Genomic DNA, 11092 nt, shown 5'->3' with positions numbered 1-11092 from the left:
GAGTTGGTAACCAAAGCATGCCTTTAATGAAATTAAACTCAATTAGATTTTTACTTCAAGTAACCAACAATGATAACTTTGACAATTTGAGTTCCCTTTGGTTTGTGACCGCTGAACGGGTTCTTCTCTCAACCTTGGGTCAATTGTTTCATTTCATCATGGGCTTGTGATATGGGCCTCTTTGGATCTTTCTTCTTTTAATATTCAGCCACTAGAAGTGGACAATTATTATTGGGCTGAAATATGTTTAGTAACAAAGCTGGGTTTTTATCACTTGAGCCAAGAAACAATTTTATTTTTCACCTACACACTAAACCAAATCTATCGTACAACCAATTGGAAGCAATTAACAAATTAATGATTTTTTAATTAATATTTTAATAATATTTGATCATCATAATAATTCAAGTTTTCCAAACTCAACAGATGGCTTTATGGCCAATGGCCGAATGAGCACATTATAAACTAGCAAATCAAAGAGGACAAATGTGTGAAGAGTATTATAAGAAAATAAGAGTTTTATCTTTTTGAGGATAATTATTAGTATTACATGCATCACCAAAGCATTGTGTAAATTGATCCAGAAAGCTACATTTTGTTCATGTTTCAAAAATTAATATTAATTTTTTAATTAATATTAATTAATTTTTTTAAATTATTTTATTGATTTTTGTACTGTATCGCTAAAACATCGGATGAATCGAGTTATACCTCGGCACATTAAACTATATTCAAAAATTAAAATGACTCTTTCCTAACAAACCACTCCCCCATGATCTCACTTCAAAGTCGGTCACGAAGATCTCGGCTCGAGCGATGACTCATTCAGTACCAACTACTCTATAAATCAGGAACAAGGCGGACGACGGGCACCAGATCATTCAACAACACAACCTCACTGATTATATACCCATTTTTTCTCAAGTGATTCTTTACTGACTTGAGCGTCGGAGTCCTTTTTATAGGTACAAGGCTTGGGTTTGAGTTCACGAGGATATTCCGAGTCTAGATTAAACTATCAGACGTTTTGGACCATCACAAGACTAACGTATAACTCAGAAGGAGTATCCTTTCCAAAATATTTGGCGCCTACCGTGGGGCCCCGCCTCGCTTTTAGTTTCAATCTAACACTATTATATTCGACTTGTATCTTCTTTTCTTTTCAGAAGTCGAAGCATGACGGATCATTCGGTGACTCCTCAGGCCAACCCCACCAACACTGAGCTCTTAGCTTCTAACGCTGCTCTACAGGCAGAAAACCAACGAATGGTCAAACTGTTAGCAACAATGCAGAACAATGGCGAAGCAAAGAATGATAAGAAGACCAATGCCGATCTCCACGAGGAATGCCAGTCAAAATCAAATGCGAAGACAGGAGAAGCAACCCCTCAAAACAGAAAGACGACAGATTGGCCCTTTTTCTGAAGAAATAATGAATTTTAAAATGCCTAAAAATTTTCAATTCCAATGACTTTGACGCTGTACAAGGAGATCAGAAATCCTAAAGTTCATGTAACAAAATTCGAATCTATGATGTTTCTTAACAATGACTCCGATCCCATCTTATGCTGATCCTTTCCAATTTTTCTAGATGGAGCTGCTTTATTATGGTTTTCTAACTTACCTGTAGGTTTGATATCAAGCTTCGACGAATTTGCCAAATTATTCATAAACCACTTCGCAGCGTCCAAAATTTATATGCGAGATTTAGACTATCTCAGTACAATCAAACAAGGATAACATGAGAGTTTGAAGGACTACATGACACGCTTCACAATAGCAGCCATGGAAATCCCAGACCTCAATCCAAAAGTACAACTGCACACGATAAAGAGTGGCCTCTGACCTGGGAAATTCTTGAAAGCAATAGCAGTCGCAAAGCCGAAGATATTGGAGGATTTTAGAGACAAAGCAACCAGACAAATTAAAATTGAAGAATTACATGAAGCTCGGAGAAATGAAAGACCATTGTCTTGGAAAGAAGAGGAAAAACCTCCCAAATCTCAAAGCAAGGAGCCCAAAAAACCTTTCAAATTAACACTAAAGTTAGACTCATACACCAAGTTCAATACCAAAAGAGAAAACATCATCAAGGAGATACTACACAACAAATTAATAAAACCGCCGAGCAAGGTAGGGACATATCACGATCAAAAGTATGTAGACAGAAGCAAGCATTGTGCATTTCACCAGAAGTATGGCCATACCATTGATGAATGCGTAGTGGCTAAAGACCTGTTGTAAAGGGTAGCAAGACAAGGCCTACTGGATAAATATGTCACTTTCAGAAGCCAGAAAGAAACAAAGGACACTGACAAACCGAGCTATAGCTCCGACCACAAAGAAAAAGGAACTTGGTATGGACCAGTCGAAACTCCTGCATCCAAAGGAGTAATAAACTACATTTCAGGTGGCTTCGCAGGAGGAGGAGCAACCAATACAGCTACAAAAAGAAGTTACAGAGCCATGATGACAATGGAAGGGTCACAGAAAATAACCCAAACCTCGGCCCTAGCTGCTGATGAGCGGATAATTTATATGCTTTTTGGCATTGTTTTTAGTATGTTTTTAGTAGGATCTAGTTACTTTTAGGGATGTTTTCATTAGTTTTTATGTTAAATTCACATTTCTGGACTTTACTATGAGTTTGTGTGTTTTTCTGTGATTTCAGGTATTTTCTGGCTGAAATTGAGGGACTTGAGCAGAAATCAGATTCAGAGGTTGAAAAAGGACTGCTGATGCTGTTGGATTCTGACCTCCCTGCACTCAAAGTGGATTTTCTGGAGCTACAGAACTCGAAATGGCGCGCTTCCAATTGAGTTGAAAAGTAGACATCCAGGGCTTTTCAGCAATATAGAATAGTCCATACTTTGGCCAAGAATTGACGACGTAAACTGGCGTTCAACGCCAGCCTTCTGCCCAAATCTGGCGTCCAGCGCCAGAAAAGGATCCAAAACCAGAGTTGAACGCCCAAACTGGCACAGAAATTGGCGTTCAACTCCACAAATGGCCTCTGCACGTGCAACACTTAAGCTCAGCCCAAACACACACCAAGTGGGCCCCGGAAGTGGATTTATGCATCAAATACTTACTCATGTAAACCCTAGTGACTAGTTTATTATAAATAGGACCTCTTACTATTGTATTAGACCATCTTTTTGACCATCTTTGGATTACCTTATGATCCTTTGATCACGTTTTAGGGGGCTGGCCATCTCGGCCATGCCTGGACCTTCACTTATGTATTTTTAACGGTAGAGTTTCTACACTCCATAGATTAAGGTGTGGAGCTCTGCTGTTCCTCAAAGATTAATGCAAGTACTACTGTTTTCTATTCAATTCATCTTATTTCACTTCTAAGATATCCATTCGCACCCAAGAACGTGATGAAGGTGATGATTATGTGTGACGCTCATCATCCTTCTCCCTTATGAACGCGTGCCTGACAAACACTTCTGTTCTACATGAAATAAGCTAGAATGAGTATCTCTTAGATCTCCTAACCAGAATCTTCGTGGCGTAAGCTAGAATGATGGCGGCATTCAAGAGAATCCGGAAGGTCTAAACCTTGTCTGTGGTATTCCAAGTAGGATTCAATGATTGAATGACTGTGACGAGCTCCTAACTCGCGATTGCAGGGCGTTAGTGACAGACGCAAAAGGATAGTAAATCCTATTCCAGCATGATCGAGAACCGACAGATGAATAGCCGTGCCGTGACAGGGTGCGTGAGCATATTATTCACTGAGAGGAGGGGATGTAGCCACTGACAACGGTGATGCCCTTGCATACAGCCAGCCATGGAAAGGAGTAAGACTGATTGGATGAAGATAGCAGGAAAGCAGAGGTTCAGAGGAACGAAAAGCATCTCCATTCGCTTGTCTGAAATTCCTACCAATGATTTACATAAGTATCTCTATCCCTATTTTATTATATTAAATTCGAAAACACCATTATCCATTTATATCTGCCTAACTGAGATTTACAAGGTGACTATAGCTTGCTTCATACCAACAATCTCCGTGGGATTCGACCCTTACTCACGTAAGGTATTACTTGGACGACCCAGTGCACTTGCTGGTTAGTTGTATCGAAGTTGTGACAATTATGAATTAAGATCAAAGCACCAAGCTTTGGAGCCATTACCAGGGATTGTTCGAGCCTGGACATCACAATTTCGTGCACCAGCTGCCCAGGTCACTTTTGGCGAGTCTGACTTCATGTCGCAATACCCGAACTTGGACGATCCGGTGGTAATCTCGATACACATGGGAGAACTAACAGTCAGAAAGGTTCTACTCGACCTTGGGAGTAGTACCGACATCCTGTTTTACTCCACATTTAAGAAGATGCAACTCAAGGACAAAGCACTACAACCATCACCTGGAGAATTCGTAGGGTTCTCCAGAGAAAGAGTTCCTGTATCAGGTTATGTATGGCTGAGAACAACGGTAGGAGAGTCTCCAAACTTAAAAACCCTAGATATCCAATTTTTTGTAGTTGATTGTGCAGGCCCTTATAATGTTATTTTGGGGCGTCCTTACCTGAACTCCTTTGGAGACATTATCTCTATAATTCACCTTTGTGTTAAGTTCCCTGTGCAGGATAACATAGTAGTGATGGTGCATGCCGACCAAAAAGAGGCTAGGCAATGCTACAATGTAGGCTTGAAAGTCACTCCAAAAGAGACTATCATAAGAGTACATTCTGTCTATAACTCAGAAAGCATTCCGACCTTGGCCGAACTAGATCCGAGGAATAGCAACAGTCGTCCCGCCCCAACGGACGACCTAGAAAAGGTACAACTCAGAAAAGCAGACCAGATTACTAACATCGGTTCTGTTTTCTCTGTAGGAACAAAACAAAATCTGATTGAAACACTAAAGTCCAACTCCGACCTATTAGCATGGACACCTGCTGACATGCCAAGGATCGATCCAAACTTTATATGTCATAAGTTAGCAGTCAATCCTAACGCCCGACCTGTAAGACAAAAGAAACGAAATCTGGGTATAGAAAGAAAAAATGCAGCAATAGTAGAAACACATAAATTACTTGATGCAGGTTTCATCCGAGAACTTAGTTTCTCATCATGGCTGGCAAATGTGGTAATGGTTAAGAAGAGCTCGGGAAAATGGCGCATTAGCGTGGACTTTACAGATCTAAACAAAGCTTACCTGAAGGACTCTTATCCACTGTCGAACATCGACAGACTGGTGGACGACACCTCAGGGTATCAATTGCTAAGTTTCATGGATGTCTACTCTGGCTACAATCAAATACAAATGCACCTTGATGATGAAGACAAAACAACGTTTGTGACTGACCAAGGTAATTTTTGTTATAAGGCCATGCCTTTTGGACTGAAAAATGCAGGAGCAACCTATCAAAGATTAATGGACAAGGTCTTCAAAGATCATATTGGCCGAAACATTAAGATATATGTCAAGGACAAGGTGGTCAAATCAAGCTCGGAACAACAACATGAAGTTGATCTTAATAAATCTTTCAGCAACTACAAAGGAACAATATGAGACTAAACCCAGAGAAATGTGCATTTGGAGTACATGGAGGTAAATTCCTCGGATTCCTACTAACAAATAGGGGGATAGAAGCCAACCCCGACAAGTGTCAGGCCGTGATAAACATGCAATCACCATGGTCAATCAAAGAGGTGCAACAGCTTACAGGTCGCCTAGCAGCCCTATCCTGATTCTTGCCTATAGCAACTGCCAAGTCACATCATTTCTTCAACACCCTAAAGAAGGCGAGAAGTTCAGCTGGACAAACGAATGTGAAATCCTTTGTTGAATTAAAAAATCTTCTAGGCTCACCACCTATACTAAAGAAACCACAACCAGGTAAACCCATTTTCGTATTTCTTTCAATTTCAACTAACACGGTTAGCTCCGTGCTTTTAATAAAAACAAAGAAAGAACAACACCGAGTATATTTTGTGAGCAAAGTCCTACAAAATGCCAAAACAAGAGACCCGACGATAGAAAAATTAGCATTTGGCTTAGTCATCACAGCTCGGCGTCTACGACATTATTTTCAGACACATCAGATAATAGTTTGGACTGGCCATCCCTTACGTCAAATATTATCAAAACCATACCTAGCAGGACGACTCACAAAATGGGCAATAGAGCTCTCCAAATTCGATATCTCCTACAAATCACGAGGATCTCCTAAAGCCCAAGCATTGGCCAATTTCATCTCAGAATTTACAAACACAGAAGAAACAGTCAAGACATGGCAACTGTATGTAGATGGAGCATTGAATGAAAGCGGATGTGGAGCAAGGATCCTATTAAAAGATGACACTGGCTCACAAGCCGAATAATTAATCAAATTCCTCTTCCAAGCCACCAATAGCCAAGCCAAATATGAGGCACTTCTAGCAGGCCTCAGGTTAGCAGAGGAAATAGAAGTAAAGAATTGATGAGCGGATAATTTATACGCTTTTTGACATTGTTTTTAGTATGTTTTTAGTAGAATCTAGTTACTTTTAGGGATGTTTTTAATAGATTTTGTGTTAAATTCACATTTCTGGACTTTACTATGAGTTTGTGTGTTTTTCTGTGATTTCAGGTATTTTCTGGCTGAAATCGAGGGACTTGAGCAGAAATCAGATTCAGAGGTTGAAAAAGGACTGCTAATGCTGTTGGATTTTGACCTCCCTGCATTCAAAGTGGATTTTCTGGAGCTACAGAACTCGAAATGGCGGGCTTCCAATTGCGTTGAAAAGTAGACATCCAGGGCTTTCCAGCAATATATAATAGTCCATACTTTGGCCAAGAATTGATGACGTAAACTGGCGTTCAACGCCAGCTTTCTACCCAAATCTGGCGTCCAGCGCCAGAAAAGGAGCCAAAACCAGAGTTGAACGCCCAAACTGGCACAAAAGCTGGCGTTCAACTCCAAGAGGGACCTCTACACGTGAAACACTCAGGCTCAGCCCAAGCACACACCAAGTGGGCCCAGGAAGTGGATTTATGCATCAATTACTTACCCATGTAAACCCTAGTAGCTAGTTTATTATAAATAGGACCTTTTACTACTGTATTAGGCATCTTTGGATTACCTTATGATCCTTTGATCACGTTTTGGGGGCTGGCCATCTCGGCCATGCCTGGACCTTCACTTATGTATTTTCATATGGTAGAGTTTCTACACTCCATAGATTAAGGTGTGGAGCTCTGCTGTTCCTCAAAGATTAATGCAAAGTACTACTGTTTTCTATTCAATTCTTCTTATTTCGCTTCTAAGATATCCATTCGCACCCAAGAACGTGATGAAGGTGATGATTATGTGTGACGCTCATCATCCTTCTCCCTTATGAACGCGTGCCTGACAAACACTTCTGTTCTACATGAAATAAGCTAGAATGAATATCTCTTAGATCTCCTAACCAGAATCTTCGTGGCGTAAGCTAGAATGATGGCGGCATTCAAGAGAATCCGGAAGGTCTAAACCTTGTCTGTGGTATTCCGAGTAGGATTCAATGATTGAATGACTGTGACGAGCTCCTAACTCGCGATTGCAGGGCGTTAGTGACAGACGCAAAAGGATAGTAAATCCTATTCCAGCATGATCGAGAACCGACAGATGAATAGCCGTGCCGTGACAGGGTGCATGAGCATATTATTCACTGAGAGGATAAGATGAAGCCATTGACAAGGGTGATGCCTCCAGACGATTAGCCGTGCCGTGACAGGGCATTGGATCATTTTCCCGTGAGATGACCGAAAGTAGCCATTGACAGTGGTGATGTATCACATAAAGCCAGCCATGGAAAGGAGTAAGACTGATTGGATGATGATAGAAGGAAAGCAGAGGTTCAGAGGAACGAAAAGCATCTCCATTCGCTTATCTGAAATTCCTACCAATGATTTACATAAGTATCTCTATCCCTATTTTATTATATAATATTCGAAAACACCATTATCACTTTATATCTGCCTGACTGAGATTTACAAGGTGACCATAGCTTGCTTCATACCAACAATCTCCGTGGGATTTGACCCTTACTCACGTAAGGTATTACTTGGACGACCCAGTGCACTTGTTGGTTAGTTGTATCGAAGTTGTGACAATTATGAATTAAGATCAGAGCACCAAGCTTTGGAGCCATTACCAGGATTTGTTCGAGCCTGGAGATCACAATTTCGTGCACCAAGTTTTTGGCGCCGTTGCCGGGGACTTAATTGTTCCTGTTTGGCGCCAAGAATCGTCTGAGATCCCAATCCCGGCAATGCACCAAGTTTTTGGCGCCGTTGCCGGGGATTGTTCGAGTTTGGACAACTGACGGTTCATCTTGTTGCTCAGATTAGGTAATTTTCTTTTTGTTTTCTTTTCAAAAATTTTTTCAAAAATCTTTCAAAATTTTCTCACCTGTTTTCGAAAAAAAAAATTTACTAAAAATAATGTTTTCAAAAATAAATTATTCTATGGCTTCAAGAATTTTTAAGAATGAATTCTAGTGTTTCATGAAGCATGTTGAAGCCTATCTGGCTGTAAAGCCATACCCAAACTGCTTTGGGATTGGCTAATCACCTCAGTGGAGTCATGTCCAATTCTTTTGGATAAGGCATGTTAGGCTTGTCATGTCTGAATTACACTCATATTTTGATTAAAGCTTGGCTGGCTATTAAGCCATGCCTGACCCTTTGATTGGAGCTTTAAGACTAACATGGCAAGATTCCTGGATTTCATATTAAAAATTTTGGAATCCTTATTTTTATTTTTCACAATAATTTTCGAAAAAAAAAATAAATAAAAATACAAAAAAAATTAGAAGATCATAAAAATAAAAAATATTTTTGTGTTTCTTGTTTGAGTCTTGAGTCATGTTATAAGTTTGGTGTCAATAGCATATGCATCTTGCATTTTTTCGAAAATATCATGCATTAATAGTGTTCTTCATGATCTTCAAGTTGTTCTTGGTAAGTCTTCTTGTTTGATCTTGATGATTTTTTGTTTTGTGTCTTTTATTGTTTTTCATATGCATTCTTGAATTCTTAGTGTCTAAGCATTAAAGAATTCTAAGTTTGGTGTCTTGCATGTTTTCTTTGCATTAAAATTTTTCAAAATTATGTTCTTGATGTTCATCTTGACATTCATAGTGTTCTTGGTGTTCATCTTGACATTCATAGCATTCTTGCATGCATCACATGTTTTGATCTAAAAAAATTTCATGCATTGCATAATTTTCATGTTTTTCATAAAAATTTCAAAAATAAAAAAATATCTTTCCTTTTTTTTTCTCTCATCAAATTCGAAAATTTGGATTGACTTTTTCAAAAATTTTTAAAATCAAGTTGTTTCTTATGAGTCAAATCAAATTTTCAATTTGAAAATCTTATCTTTTTCAAAATCTTTTTCAAAATTCATGGTTATTTTCGAAAATTCCAAAAAAATAATTTTCAAAAACCTTTTTCTTATTTTATATCATAATTTTCGAGAATAACATAATCAATTAATGTTTTGATTCAAAAATTTGAAGTTTGTTACTTGCTTGTTAAGAAAGATTCAAACTCTAAGTTCTAGAATCATATCTTGTGATTTCTTATGAATCAAGTCATTAATTGAGATTTTAAAAATTAAATCTTTTTCAAAACTAATTTCTATCATATCTTTTCAAAAATATCTTCTTATCTTATCTTTTTCAAAAATATCTTTTCAAAATATCTTTTCTAACTTCCTAACCTCTTATCTTTTAAAAATTTGTTTCAACTAACTAACTAACTTTTTGTTTGTTTCTTAACTTTTTCAAAACTACCTAACTAACTCTCTCTCTCTAATTTTCGAAAATATCTTCCCTCTTTTTCAAAAATTTCTTTTTAATTAACTAATTAATTTTATTTTTTATTTTTGATTTCAAAAATTTTCGAAAATTACTAACATTTTTCAAAAACCATTTTCGAAAATCACTGACTCTTTTTCAAAAATATTTTCGAAAATTCTCTCTCTCCCATCTTATTCTATTTATTCATTCATATCCTAACATCTCATCTCACATCTCTAGCCTCCTCACAGTTGTGTTTCTTCCATTATATTACATTCTTTATCTCCCCCTTTTCTTCCACTTACAAAGGGATCCCTATACTGTGGTATAAAGGATCTCCGTTATTATTATTATTATTTTTCTGTGCCTTCTTCTTTGTCATATGAGCAGGAGCAAGGATAAGAACATTCTTGTGGAAGCAGATCCAGAACCTGAAAGGACTCTGAAAAGGAAACTAAGAGAAGCTAAAATACAACAATCCAAAGATAACCTTTCAGAAATTTTCGAACAGGAAGAGGAAATGGCAGCCGAAAATAATAATAATAATATAAGGAAGATGCTTGGTGACTTTACTGCACCTAATTCCAATTTACATGGAAGAAGCATCTCCATTCCTGCCATTGGAGCAAACAACTTTGAGCTGAAACCTCAATTAGTTTCTCTGATGCAGCAGAACTGCAAGTTTCATGGACTTCCATCTGAAGATCCTTTTCAGTTCTTAACTGAGTTCTTGCAGATATGTGATACTGTTAAGACTAATGGAGTAGATCCTGAAGTCTACAGGCTCATGCTTTTCCCTTTTGCTGTAAGAGACAGAGCTAGATTATGGTTGGATTCTCAACCCAAAGACAGCCTGAACTCTTGAGATAAGCTGGTCACGGCTTTCTTAGCCAAGTACTTTCCTCCTCAAAAGCTGAGCAAGCTTAGAGCTGATGTTCAAACCTTCAGACAGAAAGAAGGTGAATCCCTCTATGAAGCTTGGGAAAGATACAAACAGTTGACCAAAAAGTGTCCTTCTGACATGCTTTCAGAATGGACCATCCTGGATATATTCTATGATGGTTTATCTGAGCTATCAAAGATGTCACTGGACACTTCTGCAGGTAGATCCATTCACCTAAAGAAAACACCTGCAGAAGCTCAAGAACTCATTGACATGGTTGCTAATAACCAGTTCATGTACACTTCTGAAAGGAATCCTGTGAGTAATGGGACGCCTATGAAGAAGGGAGTTCTTGAAGTTGATACTCTGAATGCCATATTGGCTCAGAATAAAATATTGACTCAGCAAGTCAATATGATC

At 38.3% G+C, this 11092-nt stretch overlaps 1 protein-coding gene and 1 non-coding gene across 2 annotated transcripts; one reads left to right on the top strand and one right to left on the bottom strand.

Moving 5' to 3' along the window:
• The first annotated feature begins 4219 nt into the window (after positions 1-4219).
• Positions 4220-5533, top strand: LOC107646666 (uncharacterized). The gene has a single exon (XM_016350834.1). It carries the CDS (start codon positions 4220-4222, stop codon positions 5531-5533), a length of 1314 nt encoding a protein of 437 aa, XP_016206320.1.
• A 5175-nt stretch (positions 5534-10708) lies between these two features.
• Positions 10709-10816, bottom strand: LOC148554890 (small nucleolar RNA R71). Its single transcript, XR_015887257.1, has one exon. It is a non-coding gene; the product is annotated as a small nucleolar RNA R71 (small nucleolar RNA).
• Between the last annotated feature and the right edge of the window lie 276 nt (positions 10817-11092).

This window comes from Arachis ipaensis, chromosome B6 (genome assembly GCF_059453495.1).
Source record: "Arachis ipaensis isolate K30076 ecotype BB chromosome B6, ASM5945349v1, whole genome shotgun sequence".
NCBI classification, from domain to species: Eukaryota; Viridiplantae; Streptophyta; class Magnoliopsida; order Fabales; family Fabaceae; genus Arachis; species Arachis ipaensis.
Note: the sequence above shows the minus strand (reverse complement) of the source record. Positions and strands in the feature narration are given on the sequence as shown.

What these genes read in the sequence shown, in the direction of transcription:
- LOC107646666 (XM_016350834.1), top strand. Translation starts at nt 4,220, where the DNA reads ATGTCGCAATACCCGAACTTGGACGATCCGGTGGTAATCTCGATACAC.